Genomic DNA, 24,314 nt, shown 5'->3' with positions numbered 1-24,314 from the left:
TCCTTAGCGATCAGGGAAATGCAAATCAAAACAACTTTGAGATTCCATCTTACACCTGTCAGAATGGCTAAAATCAAAAACACCAATGACAACCTTTGCTGGAGAGGTTGTGGAGTAAGGGGTATACTCATTCATTGCTGGTGAGAATGCAAACTCGTGCAACCACTTTGGAAAGCAGTGTGGCGATTTCTCAGAAGATTTCAATGTTTAGATTTTTATAGTACTAACAAAGAAAACTTGAAAACTTCAATTTTAAAATTTTATAAACATAAATATTAAAGTAATTCAGTATGTATACTTAAGATTTAATGTGGGAAGGTGTTTTTATTATAACCTAAAGTAACATAAAGCTGAATTCTGAGCAGGCGAGTTTGTTCTGGTAGGTGTGCAATCATCAGCTGCTTGGGGTCATGGTTTGCTCTAAGCCTGTTTGAAGTTTGCAGCCTTTCTCTTCTGAAAGGTTCACCTCTTTCTCTACTGACATTGAAAAGAAATCATTAATAAATTATAGGCTTCTGGAAAAGCTTTCCTTACTAATTTGTTTAAATTTTATGAAATATTTTTGTTGTGGTTTTTGATATTGTTGTTTAGGGACGGAGTCTCACAATGTATCTCAGGCATCACTAAAATCCATAATTATTGGAATTGTAGGCATGTGCCACCATGTCAGTGGGTTAGTCTTTATCCTTTCTAAACTTAGAGATTAGAATATATATGTGTGTTGTGTGTGTGTGTGGTGGGTAACCAACGGCAGTGGCAATATCCTGTCTTACTTTGGAGACCCACAGGATGTCCTGACCACTAGCTAGTAGGAATGTATCCCATGGGATCTCCCTGACCACTAACTAGTAGGAATGCATCCCATGACTTACTTGCTCTGTGCTTTTCTTTGTATCTTCTGAGCCCAACATTGTCCACCGATGCAGGGCAATTCTTTCAGAACTTTATTTTGAACTATATTCTGAAGTTAGCTTTATAACTAGTGAATGTCCATAAGACTTGCTCACATCTGTATGTTGGGTGAGTTCACACACTGCCAGCTCTGTGGCTTTGGCCCCAGTAGAGCTTGTTGTATGACATTTGGTGTGTATGTGTTTAGAAATGCATGTTCTCTTGATCATGAGGAAAACTTTATCTGTTCTGATTTGTTTTGTTTTAAAGTCTCTTTTTTCAGATACTGAAGTAGTTAGACCTGCTTGTTTCTTTGTTATATTTGCTTGGATAACTTTCCATCCTTTTATCCAAAAGTGATGTAAATATTTAAGAGGTGAGCTATATTCTTGAAGGCTATGTTCCAGTTTCAAATCTAATTCAGTGTCTGTGCTTTTACTGGGTGAATTGTGACTGTATTTGAGTTGATATTGAAAGATGTCTTTTTTGTAGCATTTTCCTATATCTCTTTTTATTGACCATCCAGGCGTTGTTTATTTATTCCTTTTGTCATCTTTGATGTGTTTATTCTTCTCTTGAGGTGCTAGTTTTTCTTCCAGCATCTCCTGGAGAGTTGGCGTAGTGGTCATAAATTCCTTTGTTTATTTTTATCATGGAAAGATTTTATTTCTCTTTCAATTTTAATAGGTTGTTTTCCTGTTGGCAGTAGTTGTCATTCGCAGTTTGAGGTGCATAGTTCCAGGTTTTTCAGGCTTTAACTGTTCCTGCCAAATGACCTGGTGTTATTCTGATACGCCTGCCTTTGTAAGTTACTTGATCCTTCTCTCTTGCAATTTTCAATACTCTGTCTGTTTTCGCATTTTAACTCTAAGATAGTGGGTTTCCCATTTCCAGACATGTGGTGTCAGAATATAAATATTACAGGGAGCATTCTCAAAATTACCTTAAAATATATGATTTGGTATTCTTATTTAGATAATAAAACTTATTTTATCCTGAAAATAACCTAAAAATGAATTTTTTACTTTTGTCAACATTTCTATTTTTTAAAAAAAACTCGTTATGGTGTGTAGCCTGTAACCTTAGCACTTGGGAGACAGAGGCAGGTGGATTGCTGCAAGTTCAAGCTTAGCTTGGTCTACATTGCAAGTTCCTGGCTAATCAGAGTTGTAGACTTAAACCCTGTCTCCACAACACAAAACAACAAAAACCACCAGGTGTGGTGACTCTTGTCTTTAATACCAGCATACTAATTCTAGCACTTGGTGGGGTGGCAAGGAACTCTCTGAAACCAGCTTATTCTATATAGTGAGTTCCAGGTCTGCCATAGCTATATAGTGAAACTTTGTCTTGAAACAACAACAACAAAAAAGTTCTCAACTTACAAGAAGAGAAAACAAGGAACAAGAAAAATTCTTGATGCCTTTATCTCTCCGTCTTATTTATTCATACAGTCTTGTTTGAAAAAAAAGAAAATATTATCACTTTACATTGTATTTGAAATATTTTAAAGTAAATATAGAAGTTTTGTGTTTGAATAAGGTGCAGATAAGCTGTTGAGGTAACAGTAATTCAAATAGCCTATATAGAATGGCTTCTTGGGGAAAGTGATGCAGGAACTTGAGAATGAACGTTAGAGCATACTGTAAGTAAAGTATCGGTTAAAGAGAAAAAGGAAAGAGATTAATTGTATACATGAAAGAAGGCAGCTATGCTGTGGCTGGAACTCCAGGGCCAAGGCTCTGTGATAGAATGGATACAAGGTTCAAGGACAGCAGGCCTTCTGTGTTCTCTGTCCTGTACCTGACAGATATATTGTATCTTAGGAAACTGTTGAAGGGTTTCATGCACATCGGATATGATTTGTCTCTTTAGAATTGTTTTTCTACCTTGAGTACAGTGCTTTGGAAGGGAAGTATCAGAAAGCAGATGGCTAGTCAAGGGGCTGCAAAATTACAAGCAAGAGATGGCATTGGTTTGATCCAGGATTTAAGAAGTGTGGAAAGGCAAATAGATTCAAGGTAGTATTTAGAGATAGAAATGGTAGTTCTTAGGGAGAGATGTCAGATAGTAACAGAAATAATTCCTGGAATGGGGTGATGGTTCAACTGGTGAATCACTTACCAGTCAAGTGTGAGGCCATGATTGAGATCATTAGACCCCACATTAAAAGCCAGATTGGGTATTAGGTAGTTTGTAATCCAAGCTATGGTGATATGGGGGACAGAAATGAGCTGGCTCCTGCAGCGTGATAGCTAGCTAGCCTACTCTATCTGGTGAAGGTCCAGACCAATGAGGGACTTTGACTCAATCAAAATATTGAAGTTCCTGAGGAATATCCCCTGAGGTTGTCCTCTGACCTCCACACACACTTGTACACAAAGGCCAACACACTACACTCACTTACACATACACACCACCACCACCACTACTACCACCACCACCTCTCCAGTGTTTCTTTTTGAACAATGCTGGATACTATAATAGAAGAAAACCCATAGAAATGAGAGGAAGTGAAAAATTAAAAGTCATACAGCATTATAATGACTAAGATTAAATTTTTGTCTTGATATGAAATACAAGGAATATGTGAAGACAATATCTAATGCCCACATCAGGACCTGAATAGAGTTCAGAGACAAAAATAAAATAGACAAGAATTCCATTCTCTTGGTTTGGGACAATAGACAACATTCAAACCTAGGGTCAAGACTTTAGCCCAGGCTGCAGAATGTTGGTAGTTCTGTTCTCTGTATTTTACATCTTAAGAAACCTGTGTAAGATTTAGCAAACAGCTTTATAGACAGAGATGAGTGAGTGAACTAGGCATAAGGTATAACTGCCATCTTAGGCGATCCATTTGCACTCCTGCCTTTAGTTAGTATGTTACATGTAAAAACTATGAACTGCTGTTTGAACACGAGTCTGACCTCATATGGTATCTTCTCTAAGAGAGCTTTTTCTTGAAAGGCAGACCACATCAAATGCACTAAATTGCACTCAGTTTTATAGTGTAAATTGTGTTGATGTCTTCTGTATTAAACATGGAATATTTTATCTTTAAGCAATTTCACTAACATCTTAAATCACTTGAGAATGTTTTATTATGGGCCAGCAAGATGACTCAACAAGTAAAAATGCCGGCCATGCAAGCTTGATGACCTAAGTTCACTCCCCAGAAGTGATGGCAGAAAAAGAGAAATGAACAAAAGTTGTCTTCTGGTGTCCACATGTGCACCATGGTGCACGCGCGCACACACACACACACACACACACACACACACACACATCTCACAAGCACAACTATGACTGATGAAATACATTTCAAAGATCTTTTTAGTGGCTAAGAACCTTACTCATTTCCTTTTATCTACAAGGCTGTAAGTGAATGCTAAGTTGCGGTGAGTTTGGAAACCTTGTCTGCGGTCCTCATCAGCGTTTCTTCTCCCACAGGGATGACAGTAAGTGCTAACAAAGATGGCCTGGGAGTGATCGTGCGGAGCATTATTCATGGAGGTGCCATCAGTCGAGATGGCCGCATTGCTGTTGGTGACTGCATTTTGTCCATCAATGAAGAATCAACCATCAGTTTAACCAATGCCCAGGCACGAGCCATGTTGAGAAGACATTCTCTAATTGGACCTGACATAAAGTAAGTGTCATCTGGGCCCATTTGCCTTGGGAAATTCACAAATTTCATCTCATTAATAAGAATATTTTTCTTATTAGTAAGTATATTTTTCTATTTGATGCACAGAATTGTCATATTGATTTCGTGTGAATCACTCAATGCTTTTTTTCTGATTAGTTCCTGATTCTGGTTCAGGTATAGAGAAGATTGTGACACCGTTGAATTTTGCTAACAGTGCAGTGTTAATTCTGGTTTTGTTTTTCTGCTGTTTCTGTAAGAATCATAGCTGTGAAAGATATCCTATGTTTCATGCATCTCATAATCTCACAAACCTCCTGGGAAACCACAACCCGCAGTATAAAGAAGCACACACTACTGAAGAACTCCATGTGAAATCCCAGAACCAAATCAGTGCCAGGCACGAAGAAGGCTAAAGAGCACAAGGCCCATGGAGATTTTCTCATCTGTGTGATAACTTCTGCCTATAGAACCTGTAGCTTATTTTGCCAGGAGGTGCTTGAATTTTCCTACAAGTCTATAATGTTCTAAAAACACATTTATCTATCTGTCTGTCGTCTGTGTATATATGTATGTATGTATGTATGTATGTATACACACACACATATATTATTAGATGTTCCTTGAGCCACCATAAAAGGCAGCTTAGGCTTTATTGCCATACCTCACCGATGTGACTATAGCTTCTAACATTCATCATTGAGTATTTGTGCTTATTGTCCAAGGGATCAAAGCTCAGAGCTCAGGGGAAGGCTGCTTACCTTAAATTGGTAGTAATTACTTGTGGGTTAGGGCACTTTCCTATAATATATTACCAATGGCATTCCATTGCAGAATATGCATCATTAGAGCATACTGACTAAGTGGTTTCTGCTCTGGCGTTCATAAGCATTCAGCACAACGCAGTGCAAGCAGCACCTGCTGTCTTGCAGAGAAGGCTGTCACTGAGGCAGAATCTTCACTTGTGCCTTCATATTCCGTGCACCTGTTGACTTTACTGTGCAGTGGAGCACATCTTGAGATCAAGTGGCTGTTTTTTAGTTATCTTTTAGTAACAAGAGTACAGGAGAACATCATTTTAAAAGTCAGTCCTTGTGCTACACCCAGGGGAAACTTTTCAGTCCATTCCTTTTCGCTTGTGGCCAGCCCTACCTTTTGCCTAAAGGCGAATGATGTCGAGCACATGGGAATTGTTTGTTGCAGGCTATTTAGCGTACATGATTGGGTGTGGTATGAAGTGCAGATGGGCTGATGATTGAACATTCAGTTCTTTTTCAGTAATGCACATGTTGCGAGCTTGCAGCATCAGAATCCAAACTTGGTACTGGAATTTCCCCTAAATGATGGTTGAAATTTCAGAAGTATCTCAAAGTATAGGTCCTCCTGCATCTAGCTAACTGCAGAGAAGTTCCAAGTAGATTAAAATTCAGAATGCCTCCTCTCCTGTTTCTTATGAGTTGTATTGTCTCTGCTTTTCCTCTTCACTTGTGTATCTAGCCAGAAACCCACAATCCTCTGAGCAGCTGCATGCTTATAACTTTGAAAGATATCTAGGGGGCTAACTTCCTAAACATGGCATCACATCTCAGAAGTTAAAACATGCTGGAAGTTACATGTGAAACAGGAAGAAGAAAAATCTGCCATCTTTGGGAATTTACTAGTTTGTTTTACACATATACACACACACACACACACCACCACCACCACCACCACCACCAGTATTTCTTTCACACACATCTTTGTATTACACACACACACACATTAGTTAGTCTTACACACAAACACATACACACACACTAGTCATTCTTACATACATACTAGTCAGTCTTTCTCTGTTACACACACACACACACACACACACATCAGTCTTTTCACACAGATTTACTAGACAGTCTTTCTCTTATGCGCATGCTAATTAGTGTTACACACTTCTTTCTCATATTCATCTGCACCCACACACCAGCATGCCTATAAAATACAGCATTTTTTTAAAAGCCTATTGATGCTAACTCAGATTACAGTAAGTGGACTTCTGAACAAATGGTAGAAACTCAGTTCATTCTTCCCCAGTCCTTTATCCAAAACACAGAACATTATGTGAGTCACACTGAGCCGGACTGCTGAACAGTGTTCTTTGGGTTTTCTCTCAAGTGTTTTTGGACCTATCCTCTTTCTGTCACTTCCATTTTGTGAAGCAGGGGTTAGAGCTACCCTGAGGTTACCGTGGTCATTCTCTCAAAGGGAAGTCCAGTTGCTCCTTTAATCTCAATGGAATTGCCTCTGGCCAATTGAGCTTTGTGGTCATTGCCTGGCTCTAAGCTCTGTTCAATCAATTCTTATATATTGCTTATTAGGAGTAATGGAAACTTTAAAATACATACATACATAAATAAATAAATATTTTTGGCTCAACTATACAACTGATTGGCCATAGGGAAAGAAAGGATTGCTTGTTGAAACAATCCTCCCTTCTCTTGCTTTCGGGATAGAAAACTATGAAGTGTGTGTGCTTTCAGGCAGGCCTAAGAGATAATCCAAGTTTCTGGAGTTCAAGAACAGCCAGTTAGTTCCAGGCCTCCTTGTTTCCGATGGAAAGCCAGATGTGAAGCCTCACAAGAATGTGTTCTGTTTCTTTTCACTCTACCTTGCCAGGAGCTCCTCTACATCTCTGTAATAATAGCCAGGGTTTTGTGCTTAGCAGCAGCTGCTTATAACATCTGCCAGATAATTACTGAGCTGAATCAGAATTCACCTGCCTTAACCCAATGTGTGGGATGAATTCCTGATCAAGGAATAAAAGATTGATTGCAGTTACATTTTTCCATGCTTGTTAATAATCACTGCTATAGACACCAGGGAAGAGCAGATGCTTTTCTGGGGGAGGTGTAGATGAGAGGGAGGTGGAAAGGGGGAGAATATCCAGGAGCACCCACTTTTAACTGCATATGTATGCGTCTCACATTCAGCACAAGACACTGACATTTGTTAACACCATTGTAAAAAGATGCCGCGGCGTATGCTTCCCATTCTAGATTCTCCGCAGCACCTGCTGACTATCGAGCCCCCTTTATGTGTGAGGATCGGTGACTCAAAAGCTCATTATGGCTGTGTGTTACAACTTGTCTGTGAAAACCATTTCATGCTTTTACAACATCCCAGTGCAGGAATAGATCCAGATTAGATTCAGTGTGTACAGTTTGGCTTGCTATTCATTTATAAGAATATAAATTCCAGCAGAGCTGTGCAGTTGCTACATTTTCTCATCGCAGTAATGGTTGTGAACTTATTCGGAAATCCTTTTCACCAGCCACGAAGCTTTCAGGCTCCTTTGTGAGACCGATCGTGTCTGAGTGTGCATGCATAGCCCCCGGATTAGGAACTGTTATTACATGTCAGCATCTCTGAAAGGGAGGCTCTTTTCCTCCCTTCCATGGGCAGCCAGAGGTTAGGTTACACTAAAGGCTTTACGCAGCTCCCAGATAATCTGCTTCCACGTGTGTCTGAGCTTGCCCTTCAGCTTGGACCTCTTCTGACACATATGGAGGTTGTATGGCTTGTATGATTGGCCGTATGCTGGAACTGCTATGTATGTGTCCTGTTGCATTGTGGGATACCTGTTCTGGTAGCCTCTGTCCATGTCGGACTGAATGACCATGGCAACGGCTGCCTTTGTTCTTTCTCCTTGCTAACAAATATTTCTAAAACCCTCATTTATTGCCCTTTGATAGAAGTAAATCAGCAAATACAGATGGCAACTCATGGATGCTGCTTGGGGTTTCAAGCTGAGTAATAAACAGGCGATGCTTGTTATTAGTATTGTTGCATTCATGTCCTACTCTGCCCACATATTTTTCCTTGACTTTAACTTAGGAGTTTATTTATATGAGTTTTCTCGAATTTTAGAATCAGTATAGGTTCTCTAAATTCCTTTTACCTTTAGATTTTACATTAATTTTTTTATATAACATACAACAGGATTTTCTGGATGCATAGTGGATTTTGTGGTTTTGACTCATGGAATTTGAAGTGTGAACAGCAAATCTACTATTCAGTATTTTTGTAACACCTTAAAGAAGTGTTTTATTGTTGTTATTTTGTTTTTTAATAGATGAATAAATTAAGCTGGGCCAGGGAAAAGGCAATGATTTCATCCTGTCTCAGGAAATTTTCCTAACTGGTGTTTTCTGCTCATACTTTAGTCCTTGGGGTAGAAATGTCACAAGGGGATTCCCACGGGACTTGAGTGTTCTTTTGGTGGGCTGATGGTGGCGCAGCAAGCTGTGTTCTGAGAGACTCCTGCTTCACTGTCTGTGGTGGCATTTAGCTTATTTCTGCAATATGAATGATGGCATGCTTGTGGTTGAGGATTTGGAGGTTTTCACAGTGTTGTCACATCTCAGAGCACCTCAAGCCCATGAGACTGCACTTCAGAAACGTGAAAGGGGGAATATCTTTATGGTATTATCAATATGTTTGAAATACATCTTCCTAACTTCAAAGTAATGAATCGGTATAATTTTTATTTTTTCACACCATGAAATATAGTTCTTATATCTTTACTCTCCAGGGTCAGGATCTTTTGAACTCATCTTGATGGATGTATTATTTGTTTAGGAGTTTTTGTAATTTCATATTGAGCATGCTTTATACATGTACTGTTTTTTCCTAGTCTCACAATCATATCTTGTCCATCAGATACAGTATTTATCTGTATAGTAGTATAATACAGTAGTGATTAATCTGAGGATCTTGACAGACGTACTTGCAGATTTTATCAGCGCTGAGCTGGCCGTAGTGAATAGCAGTGAATGCGGGCGTCGCTGTGTGGGTTTCTCAGGCCATGACTGTATTCCGGTCCACGTGTCTGATTTCTGCCCTCTACATGATGAACGCTCGGTGGCTACTTGTTGAATTTACCAGTTTGCTTTCAAGTGTAAACAGTTGGAGTTCTTTGAGGAAAAATAAAAAGATAAAAGGAGTTTCTGCACATTAATGAATATTTCCTTAAATTTAAATATGTTAGCTTCAGACTTCAGGTTTTCAAGTTTGTAGTTTAATAGAGCTCACTCAATCATTGATTATGCTAATTAATGTCCACAGCTAATTGTTTATAATGAATAACAAGTTCTAGATATCTGGTGCTTAATAAAGTAAACCTAATTTATTTCTGCTCAGTAATCTACTGACAGAAATAATATTAATATGGATCTTTGTTTACATAAATACTGACTTTGCAGTAGCAGTGATGAGCCTAGGCATTAGGCATGGTAAGCAAACATTCTACAGCTGAGCTGTAACTCTAGTCCCACTCACTCATTCATTCATCATTGCAGTAAAGGGAGCAAACCCAGAGGTGTTCACTGTAAGTGCTCTGCTGTTGAACTGCCTCCCTAGCTCTCCTACGAATTTTATAGCTTCCTAACCGCAAAAACATTACGTTGGCTTTTTCATTTGGAGAAATAGATAATCATACTTTCTTATGTGGTTGTTAATAAATCAGTAGTTTGTGAGTAGCATTTACAGCTTTTACTCCAGTTGTTGTGTTTGCCTGTAGAGTATTTCGCCTTTTCAATTTCGGGTTGCCTGTTGAGTGTGCTCACTCCACTCAGCAGTGCAGTGCAGACATGGATGGGCAGGATGACTGTTTGCCGTGTTGGAGAAGCTTTTATAACAGGCAGAACTCTGTTCCTTTCCTCTCACGGATTGTGTTTCTTTCCAGAATTACTTACGTGCCTGCAGAACATTTGGAAGAGTTCAGAGTAAGTTTTGGCCAACAATCTGGAGGAATAATGGCACTGGATATTTTTTCTTCATACACTGGCAGGTGAGTAAACAATCAATATTAAAACAATGCAGAAGACTTAAAAATAATTCCTCCTTTATCTCAGTTAGTCAAGTCATTATAACTTAAAATAGAAAATTTGGGAAATATATAAATATGCAAATCAATAAATTAAAACAATCTTTTATTCACCCAGCTAGCATAGCACTTTTTACATTAAGTTTGGTAATTCTCCCTATATAATTATTTCATTAATTATCTAGACATCACATTTTCTGTGGTCTTATATAGTGTTTTCTCTTGTTTTAGAAATATCTAACAACTCAATCAGAAACATTTTTTAGTGAATGTATTAATTCTCTTAAGCTCAGAATCTTGGTATATAGGGATATTAGGAATTTGTGCTTAGCTTTTTAAGGCTCTGGGTATACACAGTATTTGAAGAACCTTTAAATAATAGAGTGTTCTTCACTCTTACGAAAAGACAGAATTGGGGCTTGTTGGTACTACTGATTGAGTTCACAGCAGGAGAGAAATGTCAGAGTGCTTTCTCGGGAAGTATGTTCTGTGGACTGCTTTTTGCAGTTACACTGACAGTTGGATACCACATTTCTTGTAAGCATGCTGTACAGCATAAAGCTTCACAAATATTCGGAGTCTTTCTCAGAAGACTCCTGTATCCACAGAAGGTGTCAGGACAGCTTGGTTCCCAGTGGCCCTAAAGGAATTACAGCATAGCACCTTTGCTTTCTCTGCAAATTATGCAAGGCCAGTGTGCAGAGAGTAGTTGGGAATGGAAAGACGTGATCTGTGCTTAGTAAAGAAAAGGAAAATTATAGTCCTTTGGGCCTCATGATATTTATGGCAGGAGTACCCTACCCTATATAAAAGTTGACCTATTTACCCTCCAGAATTCCCATCTTAGGCTTCATAACATGGGTTGATTGTAGTTTTTTAGTGTTTTCCATCAAAATGGAAAAAGTGATCTTTTGTCCAAATACAGGACCAGTTAACATCTAACAGTTCATAGGCCTTAAAACATTCAAAACTCTTAGAACAAAAATGGTACTTTCATCACTGTTTCTCATAGAGAGAAAAATGGCCTTGGTTGCCTGTGTAGTTATTAACTGCTTCATCACAGAGAAAGCATATTTGCCATTAACATCAGGATGCTTACAAAAAGCATCTTACAGAAGAGGGATGTACAGCAGCAAGAACTTAACTTCCTGGAGTCCCACAGCTAGTTTCAAAGGCAAGCTTAGGATGTAATCAGTCAGACTCAGATCTTGACCATTGAATCCAAAGGAAGAATTTTACAAGCCCTTAAAACAAAGAGAGTAAGCCCTAGGTGGCCTCAGTTCTATTCTCACTGCTTTATACTGTATGACTTTGTCCCAGTGACTTCTTTAGTGGCACTTAGATTAAGACATAGTTATAGAAATGTCTTTGATTGCCAACATTAAGTCACATGGAGAAAGCAATTAAATACTTGGCTTGGCTGCCTGAGTTGAGGAAGAAAAGAATGGTTCTATTTTGATCTAAGGAGTAAACAACATTGGAAAACCTAAAACCACATGCTAAGATACAAATACTAGTCATATCTGGAAGAGCATGTATGAGTTAATGAAAGAACTAAACCTTGTAGAGTTATTTAAAGAAGCTGGGGTCCGTGCATCAAAGGATTAAGGTTGTCTTCTCTCAGTTCGAATGTCAGGTCTGCAGTACAGTGTGGCCCAAATCGCCTATGTGTAGCTTATACATACATCTCCTAGCCCAGGCTTTAGGGTAGACACTCCCCCCTCTCTCCTTTGACCTTCAGTAGCTGTTACAGCAGCTGCTAACATTCTCACACTGTCTCCTAAACCTACTTTTTTCTTCATCTCCTTTTCATCTCTTCGGCTTACATTTCTTTAGGTCCTTAACAGAGGACTTGGACTGTTTCTCATTCAGCTTCTTGATATCTCCTTTAAAGTACACCTCTTGGAACTGTTGCTAACTATACTCTAGAAAACACAGCTTTTCCTAGATCTGCCTGCTCTTTTTAGTTTACATAAAGGGACTTCAAGTGCAGAGCAGCTGGTAGGGCCTGCGGCAGGTAATCTTCATTTTAACGATGTTTAAACAATGCTTGACCATTGAGGTCAAAGAAAAGGATGTTCGTGGAGAGCCTGCCCATTGGTTTGTCAGCACTGTGAATCATGTTCAAGTGCAGATCCGTTGGGTCACCTAACTTCTGATCTCAAATCTAAAGATCACATAGTTTGAATGAGTTCGGGATTCCTGTCAATGAAGAATGCCTATAATTTGAATACATGCCTTCTTTAGATCTTTCAGTTCTATAAAATCAACTGATGATGAATTCCTTCAGGGCAGAGAAATATTTGCCAAATAATTTTACTTTAGAATTCCAGGGCTTTTTGGAATTTCCTCACTCCTTTCCTTTACTATTCCTTTATTCTTCCACATTCAATCAGCCAAGACTTTGTGTGCCGCAGTTTCGTCAAATTTTCATGTGAAGCTGACTTTGGTGTAAGGTTATTATTTGTTTGGTTTGGTTTTTGTTGTTTGTTTGCTTCGGGTTTCTTTTTGTTTGTTTTGTTTTGTTTTCATTTTAGTTTAGTTTTGTTTTCTTATACTGGAAATGTTATGAATTTGTTGGTCAGGAACAATGAAAATTCAGATAGCTCTGCTTTTCTAACTAACAGTTAAGTACATTCAGGGCAGTGTTGCTCGGAATTCTCACTGTATATTTCCTTAACAAGAGACATTCCGGAACTACCAGAGCGAGAAGAAGGAGAAGGGGAAGAAAGTGAACTACAGAATGCAGCCTACAGCAGCTGGAGTCAGCCCCGGAGGTATGGACTCCTTCTATGTTCAGCCCATTCAGTGAGTTCCTGTGTTAAAAGAGGGAGAGAGAAAGAATGTGTGGTCTAAAGCACTACCCTATAGCTTGCTACTTCTGGCATCTGACACTTCATTAGACATTGCTAATTCTTCATTTTTTTGTATGTATATTAGAGAAAATAATGTTTATCATACAGAGTTAAAACTAACTTATACACAAGGATCTATAGTAGACATTAAAGACAATTAACTAGGTAAAAGTATGCACAGGTAATTGGAATGCATAAGTTCTGAATAGTTTTAGGTATAATGCCAAATGTTTGCTTGCGTTTCACATTGTTTACATGTTTACATTTAAAATTATATATTTAACCATAGTATAATATACATAATATATGTAAAACATAATATTTTATTTTTACATGCATACATAAATGTGTGTGTGTGTGTGTGTGAGAGAGAGAGAGAGAGACAGAGAGAGAGACAGAGAGAGAGACAGAGAGAGAGAGAGAGACAACTGTAAATATGAAAGAGAGACAGAAATACGAGCAAAGAACTGAGCTGTCACAGGCTGAGTTATCCAAAGCCTTATATTTGCTGGCACTGGTTCCTATGCAGCAAAGAAGACTGGCCTTGAATCTGCTCAGACAAATCACTGTATCTTGAGAACACACTAACATGCCCATGCTGAGTCAAGTCAACTTACACTGAGTTTTGGGTATGGACTCAGAGTAAGCAGGAAGAAAGTCTAAGACATAAATTCTGTCTCTGAGGAAGATAGGATGTTCTTGACCAGGGAAGATCTAGATGTATATGAAGCATAGACTAGTGTGGGTTACTATATAACAGTAATCATGTCTCGGCCCCTTCAAACAACCCTGAAGTTAGCTATTGCCATGGAGCCTTGCATTGTGATGTTGCCTGTTCACAAATGAGCTTTAATCTGCAGCCATACTTTATAAAATACAGAAAAGACTGTATTTTATGTCATTTTCAGAGAAACTAAACATCTCCAGCCATCTAAAAAAAAATTTATTTTGAATTTCTTCAATAGCCAATTAGCTTTCTGTCTCTCTCAGCATTATCTACATTGAGAAAAGAATATATGGGAAAGATCTACAACAGAGAGTTTATTATAAGGTCTTAGTGCCTTATTTATTTTTATTAGTAGATAAAGAAATAAAGTTATCCTAGAGCAAATCGTTAACAGACAAAGTTAAATGTTGTTGGATAAAGTAATAACTATAGAAAAGGTAAATTGGCTTAGTTTTAATCTCACCCTGATATAAAAAGTAGTTTAGTCAGTGTATGAATGGTTGGAGGCAATATGAACTGTATTTGAGTATTGTGCACAAGTTTCTTGATTTCTAAAGCTTTTCACTTGTATAATTGGATTAGTTGTGGAATCTTTTAAATATTGAGGAAGAATCAGTAAGTTCTGCATCTAAACAGCCCCTGTACAGCAGTGGGCAGTCCTCAGGAGTACCTGATCCAGTCTGTGTATCTGTTGCAAGTAGATCAACAAAAGGAAGATATTATAGAAAAAGAAGCACATATCCTTGGGACTGGAAAGTTTGGATGCTTTGCTTCTCAGTTTTGTCTTCAAATCAGCCTAAGAATTCCCTCTGTGGTGGTGATTTTACACAGAAAATGCCCAAGGCTTCCAAAGAGGCTTTCTCAACAGGAGGCTTTGCTTTTTTCTGTCCACCACTGTGTATAGAGGTACTAAATTACTCCCGGAGAATGTTCACCGATGGCGGCTAAGAAGGAGACAGCACCACCAGAGCTTTCTGGAAGCACGAGCCTTCTTCCTAGTATTGGAAACACAAAATCAACAGATTTGTTTTTAGAACTAGAGAATATTTGTTCGTTAAGTGTTAAGGATTGTAAAATGAACCTGATGGAAGGGCTCAGTGGTAGAGGTGCTTGCTGCCCAAATCAACTGAGTTTAATCCCCAGAGCCTACAAAGAGGGCCAAGGTGAACCAACTTCACAAAATTGTTCTGTGACTTCCACATGCACACCATGGCACACGTGCTTCTGCATAAATAAAATACACGCACAATCATAACTTTAAAAAATTAAGATGCAAAGTAGGCATGAGTAAATTGGTTTTTTGCTAGTGTATGAAATCTTATTTAGGTTATGTATTATGTATCCAGGAGTAGAATTACTGGCTTATAGATTTATATGCATTTTAGAAGTTTAGTTGAAGTTATCTTGTTTCTTTTTATGGTGATCATAGCAGCTTCTACTTCTATTTAAATATATGGATATTCTCAATGACATGTATAGAGTTTTTAAGTGTTCTGTCAATGGATGGAACTTTGTCTTTACACAGTTGAGGTTTGAGGAGGTATGTACTTACTTGCTCACTTGTACAGATAGAAAAGTATACTTCCTGCCATCCCTGTAGAAATCACCACCACCATCACCATGATCACCAATACCATCATCAATTTATTTTGAGATATATACCAAAGCTTTTGTTTTACAATGATATTTGAAGGGATTGATTCTGCAGAAGACTGTCTTACTGGAGATTTTCATTCGCTGCATTTCACAACTGAAATAAATAAGACAAAAAGACTAAGCAGATCTGCCTAGTGCCATGTGATTAAGTAGCAGAAGACCGGGGCCGGAATCCAGGGACTCTGCTCACACAACCCAGCTGTTTGGTCCCAGAGCCAGAACATGCTCTGCACAGTGTTTCTTGACAGGTGTCCCTCTTTCCCAGGGATATTCACCATGCTGTGTCTAAAGACCGGTCAGCCTAGCTTCCTGACTGTGTGATCACTTGACTCTTGTCTGCATTGTTTAAGGATTCATAGACCATCTATCACAATAGTGGTTTAAACTGTCAATTCTCTAGAGTACCCAGTGTTCTTTGCCAGAGATCATGAATCTGTGGTTCTTCCTTTCGAGGTCTAAAGAATATGTATCTTCTAGACTTGTTCGGAGGACTAAGTGGAAGCACATTCAGCTCCCTTAAAGAGTAGGATGGGGACACCCTAAGCCTTAATATAATTTACTGCTTATAGTTCTCAAAAAAATCATTTCAACTCACATTTATCAATGAACAGCTGTAGGGGACATTTCCTGTCACTCCTTTTTAAAGTTTTCTTAAGAGCTCAAGATTCCTACTTGGCTTCTAATGTGTATACAGACATTGGCTAAATTTCTTTGTTTGACCAATTTACTGTTAAAGTTAATTCAAGAAATATTTAAGACAGGCTAAAGACCCTCTTCTTCCCTCTGCATGGGGGGTAGGCATGTACTTCTGTACATACTTGTGTGTATACTTCATACTGACACATGTACATTTGTGTATACACAGGCATACAAACAGCTACAATAATGTATAATGTTATAAAAATAAAATATAAAAAGAGAAAAGGATATTGGTTCTATGATTTTTATAGACTAGAGAGAAAATGTTGAGTAATATTTTAGCTTGTTTATTCACAAAGATCATGGTCTAATTTCTTCCAACTAAACAGATCAACTTTCTAGGAATATATATATATATATATATGTATATATATACATATATATATATATTCAGTTAAGAAAAAAATTGCCTGAGCAAAGGGGAAACGTTTGCCCTGTGCATCTCATCTGGCACACTTGCTGCTCTACACTAGTGCTTTCTTTCTGCCAATTTGTTCACTTTGCAGAGTTTCCTCTTATTGAAACTCCCTAAATGTCAGTGTTGAGGGCACACTGGACCATGCTGTCTTCATGTCCTCAATGCCAGCACCATTGTCTTCTGTGAAGTCTGGAATAGATGTACACCCTGAACCTCTTCCTCACACTCACGTCACTTCCCTTCCAGAGCATGGTCCTGTAGATCCATCCTTACGTCGTTTTTTAATATCAAACACCAAACAATCTCTTTTCCAGTTAGATCCTCAGCCTCCATCCTTAACTCTTTAGATGTTGACAGATATTCTGTGTGAGTTCTGTGTTTATTGTGTGGACAGGGAGGGACAATAGATACAGTGAGTGCTAGGGCTGCAGGGTAGTAGCATACGAAATCAACTTGCAGAACAGTAAGGAGCCACTGTTCTTCCTGGAGCGGAAAGTGCGACGCCGTTCAGGGAATCTCGGGAGGTGCTAGAAGGATCATTTCATGGAGAATATTTTCAGCGGCTGTCCTTCATGCCCTGACTGTTAATGACCAGGTCTGCTCTGGCAAGAAAGATTCCCACAGAGGCAAGCTTCTGATTAGTGTGTGCAAAAATGTTCTTTCCCTGGATTTGGCTGCTAAACCCAGAAGCTGCCATCTGTTCTGTGGTAGCTGAGTCTCCTGATCATGTAATGTCTGTATTATTAATGTTCCTGCAAAATGGCACTTCTTCACTGGCATGCACTTTAGCCTAGAATATGAGTCCAATATTAATATTAACAAAACACGTGACTTGGAGAGTATCTACATTAATCTTTTATGACTAGGGTTCTATTGTGATTAGACATATTTATTATTCCACTTCTAAGTATGTGATTCAGAGGCTTTAAGAACCTTCACTATATAAATTTAGTACCATCATCTACAGAAGACTATTATAAAACTAACACTGTATCCATCAAATAATACCTCCATATCCATTTCCCAGCTAGCAAACTCCGTTCAGTGTCCTGTCCCTGAATATGTCTGCTCTGGACTTCTTTTGAGTGCAATGATAGGCCTTTGTCATTACTTCATTTAGCTGGTCAATTTTATATAGCATAGTACACTCAGAGTTTGTGTATGTCAAAACGTATTTTAGCATTTTCTTTCTTTTTAATACAGAGTAAAATTCCAATAAAATATGTATCACTTTGCTTATTTATTTTTAAATTTTGAAGTGATCTACTATTCTCTGTGTGGTATGTGTGTGCATGGGTGTGGGTGCATGTGGAGGTCAGAAAACAACTGGTGGAAGTTGGTTTATCTCCAACCAATAATTTAAGGCAAGGTCACTCCAGGTTCTGCTTCCTGGTGTACACCAGGCTCGCTGCCTGTGAGCTTCTGGGCAGCCCTCCTGTCTGTGCCTCCCATCTTCTTACAGGAGTACTGGGATTACAGATGCAAGCCAATGTGTTTGCCTATGGGCTCCAGGGATCAGATTTAGGTATGTCAGGATTATGCAGATAGCATTTTGGTGCACTGAGCCCCCTTGCCAGCCTTTATTTGTTCATTTCTGATAAACATTAATGTTGCATCTACCTCTTAACTGTGGTGGATGTTTCTTTGCTGATGTAGGTATTTAAACTATCTGTTCACAACCCTGACTGGTCTCCTTTTGGTTGTATTCCCTTATGGTAATTTCTGTTAATTTTCCATTGTGGCTGTACTTTGTCACATCCCTACCAGCAATGCAAGAGCTCCAGTTTCCTGTTTTGTTTGAGTGCCTGTCCTGACTTCTTTTAATGATGATGAAGAATGATATGGAACTGTTAGCTGAAATAAAACCCTTTCTTCTCAGCTTACTTTTGGTCATGTCATAGCATTTCATCATAGCAATAACTATGTCATCTACAGGATATTCTAAAGTTCAAGAAGCTTTTCCTTTGTGGTTTTCTCTGGGAGTTTATAATTTTGTTGTTTTTTTTATAGGGTGGAACTTTGGAGAGAACCTAGCAAGTCCTTGGGCATCAGCATTGTTGGTGGCCGAGGGATGGGGAGCCGCCTGAGCAATGGGGAAGTGATGAGGGGTATTTTCATCAAACATGTTCTTGAAGATAGTCCAGCTGGCAAAAATGGAACCTTGAAGCCTGGAGACAGGATAATTGAGGTAACGTCCAGTGAGCTTTCTCCTTGCTCTCTCACTTTCTTACCAACGAGTTGTCATCCTTGCTTTTGCGCTAGCGTCCGGTGTCTGTATAGGCATCTCCTTCTTTTCATATTCCTTTGTGTGTCTGTGGGGGCAAACTGCATGTTTCATGTACTATACATGAAACACAGACATTTTTAAAAGCATTGGTCCTAAGATATATAAATTTTTAAAAAAATTTTCTAAGGGGAAAATTAAAATGTTTAATATCATGTATATACAAGGAAAACACATATCTCATAGTTAAGTTTTCCAGTAAGATGTTATTGCAAGGAATAATTTATTAAAGTCATTTCATTGTATATAAACTTGGTTGAGTGAGGTTTTAAGTGAGTCTTTTTCTCCTGAAGTTGTCAATGCTGAGAACTTTATGACTTTTTAAATGAATGTTTCAACAAATCTAGGAGCCTCCTCCTCAGTACCATGCCGCTTCACCACAGAGGGCCCTGTGTATGCATGTGCATGGCAAACACTTTGCTATGTGTAAGAGAGAAACATATATCATATATCAAATCATGTCTCCCCTAATTAAAATCTAATGCCTTATCCAGAGTTCTTATGTGCAGTCCAGCCACACGCACATTTACTGATGTGTATTAGAAGACCAGCTACTATGTTCCCAGCGCTGGGCCAGGAGCTAGAGTCCGCAGTAGACACGGCATTGTGCCTGCCTGGCCAGAAGGAAGGAGAGAAGTAACCAAAGTACCTCAAAGTAGTATAGTAAGCTATTCAATCAGATTAGGCACAGTTAAATTTAAATGTTGAGAAGTGGATATCTGATCCAGTTTTTTTAGTTTACAGAGTAAAAGGAAGGAGTAACTGAGAAGTAAAGATGTTTACGACTGTGATGGGTATTGTGTTTCCTTATACAAGTGATTGTCTCATTTTCTCAGTCTGTAAAACTGACACATTCAAATACCTTCCTGGTTCAGAAGGTTGGTTATTGCATTGTATATTGTATTTCACTTTGGCTAGGCGTTTAGCTCAGTGCGAGGGTGGCCACTGCATGTACATGCAAGGCCCTGGGTGTCAACCCCCAAAACTGTGATGAGAAAAGAAAATGTTCTAACATTGGCTAGCAAATTCATTCATCTATCCATTCATTCTCTGAGCCTATGGAAATGAGAATTTGAAGTTTGAGAGGAAATAGGCATCTGGTGCCTTTCTTTTACCTGTGACTATCTATAAGGACAAATGACATGACAAACTGGCCTACTCTCATTAAATGATATACTAGCCTCTTTAATGGAATTCTTTCTTGAGTCAGAACTCCATGTAAAATTTTAATTTTAAATTGTTACCAGGAGGCTTATTTTATGTAGTTTAACTAGTAAATACTTTTTACCTAAAGAGAAAAAGAAAAATTATGTACAAAGATCTTTAGACATGATTGGCCATAGTTTGCTCCACAAATGCCCTTTAAGACAATTAAATATCAATTACAATTAGTCAAGAATAAACTATTTTAGTTAAACCATTTTTTTAGTTGAAAAAAAAGGGTGTGTGTGTGTGTGTGTGTGTGTGTGTGTGTGTGTGTGTGTTTATTGTAAAATTTATGTTACTGGTGACTTTTTCAATACATCGTGTTCAGGGTTTCTCCAGGAAATAGGAAGCCTTGTAGTCCTTGTAGCCCCTTGTAGTCCTGGGATCCTAAAACAGCCCTGTACTAATGTGGTTGCTTTGGACTTGAGTGACAATGTTTAGGTGACATACAGTAGGAATCATTATTGTCTTGATAGAAATGTCAAAGGTCACTTTAGTATGAATTAAAAAATATTGTCATATCACTATGGTATAAGAGAGACTTTTAACTAAGTGTGTATAGTTCTATGTCAGTACATAATGATTTGTTCTCATCCACAGAATTGTGTCCATTTTGAGCTTGACTTGGTATTTGGAAATGAGATCTACAGTTATCTGTCAGGGGTGGCATTTGTCCCTTTCTCTTTGTTCTTTCTGACCATCTAGTGCATAAGCTGAGGTGATCATCACCCACAAAACATTACAAAATGTCGTTTGTTGCCCAGACTATTTATATAAGACACTAACAAACAAACACAATTTTTTGGCTTCTAACTTTTGTCCCGTCTACTGCAGATTCTTTTCCAAAACTAACCTTGTAGTAGTCTCACGCTTCTGAATATTACTGTTTTGTTTATTCTTTAAATTTCTCTAGGAGAATTCCATGAAGAATCACTCTTCCCACGCCTGCCATGTCCTAAGTAAATAACTTTATGAAGAATTAACAGCATAGCACAGGCTTCGATGAAAGGAACCCTGAATGCATCTCTCTAGACTGTTTCTTTAATGATGCTGACCCATAAACTGACTCAGAAACATAAAAGAGCAGCTAGTGGTATGAGAAATGCAGAAGCAGAGCCCTCATTCCTACTGCTTATAACTCCAGTTGGCTTTGGAAGAACTGATTCCCAACAAGGTGCCACAAATCCACGGAGGGATGAGAAGTGTGTAGTCTTACAGCTTCTTTTGTTTTTGGTACTGAAACAAATCTTCCAGGAGCTAAAGGAGCCTTAGAACTCCTTATCCAAATCACTCTTCTGTTCTTCTAGCTTCTTGAAATGTTAAGCTGAGGCCTTCCATTTGCAGGTGGATGGAATGGACCTCAGAGATGCAAGCCATGAACAAGCTGTGGAAGCCATACGGAAAGCAGGCAACCCTGTAGTGTTTATGGTACAGAGCATTATAAACAGACCAAGGGTAAGCGAACACAAAGGGCAAGGTAGGCATACTGAAACAGTGCTCAACTTGGAGTCTAACATAGCAGGGACCAAGTTGTTTGCATGTGCACCTGCCAGTTTTTGAAGTCTCAGAAGGTGTTTTGTAAAAGGTTCCCTTTGCTGTATCGAAACATTGAGCTACCCTGCAAATCTCTTCTCCTGTATGTATGAAGACTTTAAAATACATAAAGAAGAATTAAGTTATCACCATGTCAAATTGGTATCTTTCTAGTATTCATTATGATTTTAAAAAAATAAACAAATTACTGACAGGAATAGAATGTGATATGTAGGTTAAACACTAGTCATTTTGAATTGAGTCTCTTAGAAGCTATACAGACTTCATTATTTTCCCTAAATTTATTTTTTATGAATCTCCTACCTATGCAATCACAACATCAGAACCTTCCTATATCTGTGTATTCCACTGAACACAAAATTCTCAGAGTACATTCTCTTTATGTACAAATCATTTCATAATTATTATTTCTCAGATCCTTGGCGACAAAAACCTACTAGCCCATTTCACCCTCAGCCACCATTGTTAAATTAGTTTACATATTTATTTTAGGATCAACCATGGTGTTGTGTTCCTGCAGTCCTGGCTGTCCAGAGGCCAAGTCAGGTGGACTGCAAATTTGATGCTACTAGCCAGACCCTGAACGAAAATAAAATTTAAGAATATACAAGTGTATCACTGGTTATTGATAGAAAGGATACAAGCTGCAGCTTAGCACATTTGGTATGCCCTAGTAGGACTGATGGTGAACATTCCACTGATAGCTTGATATTGTTTTTGATTCCTCCATTATGCCTCACTGAAGTCTCTTCATATGCAACAATTATTAACATACACCAGGAATATTATTCAGACATCAGTGGTCCCTCAGAGTGGAGTTCTCGTAATACTAACTTCCCAAGGATCCTCGAGCTCCTGCAGCTCCGGGAGATGCTGCTTTTGTGTATAGAGACTTGTGCATCCATTCTGCGGACCTCTGCCAGCCGCTACATCTAGGGTTGGTTAGTTTAGAAAGAAAAGTGTTTGAACGTGTGAGGGCAGCAGAAGGCATCATATGAAACTTAAAATATGGCATTATGTGCAACATACATTGAATTACTAAAAAATTAAGAGTTTAAGATATTAATGTTGGGCTGGTGGAAGCAAGGCAGCGGGTTCCCTGTGAGAGAGCCTTGTGAGTGAGATGAGCCTTCTGAGTTCCCAAATACCGAACCCAGGCTCATGGTACTGGTCCATCTCCTTGTTGTCAAGACAGGTGTGGCTCTGGTTTGGGGTTCACTGTGTTCAGTGGATGGAGTGCTTCTTAATATAAGCAGTTCTCTTCACATCTGCAGTTTTTAACCATTCAGTTGTTTATTGTTAGGTAATAATTATCCATTCAGATAGAAAATCTGCCAAATGATAGGGCTGCCTCCTGCTGCATTCTTTGCAAATGCTATTCAGTTTGTTTAAATAACTACAAATCTTCATACATTTGTTAACGTTTGTTGTGTTAAACATAGACACAGCGTGGTAATATTGTAAATGGCTGTTTAAGTTAAGTTACAGCCATTTTTGTGTGGGAGGGTTTATTCCCTTTTTTGTTTTATTTTAATTTCTAACTCATATCATTTAGGATAATATTATAAACTGCTGAATAGTGATTCTTAATATTACTTTGAACACTTAAACTACAAACATTTCTTTCAATGCCAATCACATCTTCTAATGAGCTGGAAAGATATTGTCTCATACACCTGGAAAATATTCCTATTTTTTTTATTTGAGGCATAATGACACCTAATTTTATAGCAATTATTCCAGGATAAATCTTGCTTAGAAATGACATGTTTAGTCAAGTTAGACACATTTTGCTTTGGGAAACTAGAATTAATTTTGCATTTAAAATGAGATATTCTTTGTTAGTGGTGATTTACTTCCAAATGGAAGTAATCAGGCCTCTGGTTAGCTGAAGGAAAAGCACCACAAATGCTCTTACCGAAGCGTCCCATGTGACGAAGTTTGCTTTGTGAGCAGAAGATGAAGCTTCTGGAAAATCTTAGACGGGAGAGGCAGTCTTTCTGTCTGTCTGTACTTTGACTATTCAGGGATGAGAACTTGCAGCCTGTCCCATATAACCCTGTCAGTGTGGTCACTGAAGTGGGCGGTGCCCATTCTGACTGAGGGGCCAGGGGGTGTTTTAGTGTCCTCTCAATTACACTGTTTCTTCCTTCCTTTCCTAAGGACATCCAGGTCATCCTTAGTTTTGTTTTTTTTAAACAGACTGTCCCTTCTGTAACTCTTTCCCTGTTGATAGAAGGGACCTCCCATTCCCTGTACTCTGCTCCTCCTCTGACCTCGTATTATGCTGACAGTGCCAAACTGAAATCTTGTGATATTTGAAAAGGAATGAAACTGGAGGCCTTCCAGAATTCCATCTCTTACTATCATGACTCTGATTTGGTTGTCCCACTCAGTTACAAACAACACAGAGGTGCTGGATCTGTTGTGCCTGGTGACCAGAAATAATCTCCCCACACCAGCAGGCCTCCAGTGGTTTCCACTGCCCAGTCATTTCTTTCTTCTTACTAAGTGG

General features: G+C 38.6%; 1 protein-coding gene across 10 annotated transcripts in view; it reads left to right on the top strand.

Annotated features, from left to right (window-relative positions):
- Mpdz (multiple PDZ domain crumbs cell polarity complex component) overlaps positions 1–24,314 on the top strand; it is a 152,510-nt gene that overhangs the window by 87,944 nt on the left and 40,252 nt on the right. For 8 of the 10 annotated variants that reach the window (XM_013348246.2, XM_026782211.1, XM_026782209.1 and 5 more), the window contains 5 exons: positions 4,345–4,543; positions 10,260–10,364; positions 13,085–13,177; positions 18,766–18,943; positions 21,590–21,700. In XM_013348246.2, the coding sequence (XP_013203700.1) occupies positions 4,345–4,543; positions 10,260–10,364; positions 13,085–13,177; positions 18,766–18,943; positions 21,590–21,700 (686 nt within the window). The remainder of the gene's footprint in view (positions 1–4,344; positions 4,544–10,259; positions 10,365–13,084; positions 13,178–18,765; positions 18,944–21,589; positions 21,701–24,314) is intronic. The other 2 variants (XM_013348249.2, XM_026782210.1) reach the window with 1 other exon arrangement.

Source organism: Microtus ochrogaster, chromosome 10 (genome assembly GCF_000317375.1).
Source record: "Microtus ochrogaster isolate Prairie Vole_2 chromosome 10, MicOch1.0, whole genome shotgun sequence".
Lineage (NCBI taxonomy): Eukaryota > Metazoa > Chordata > Mammalia > Rodentia > Cricetidae > Microtus > Microtus ochrogaster.
The sequence above is the reverse complement of the archived record's forward strand: the minus strand, read 5'-3'. Positions and strand labels throughout refer to the sequence as shown.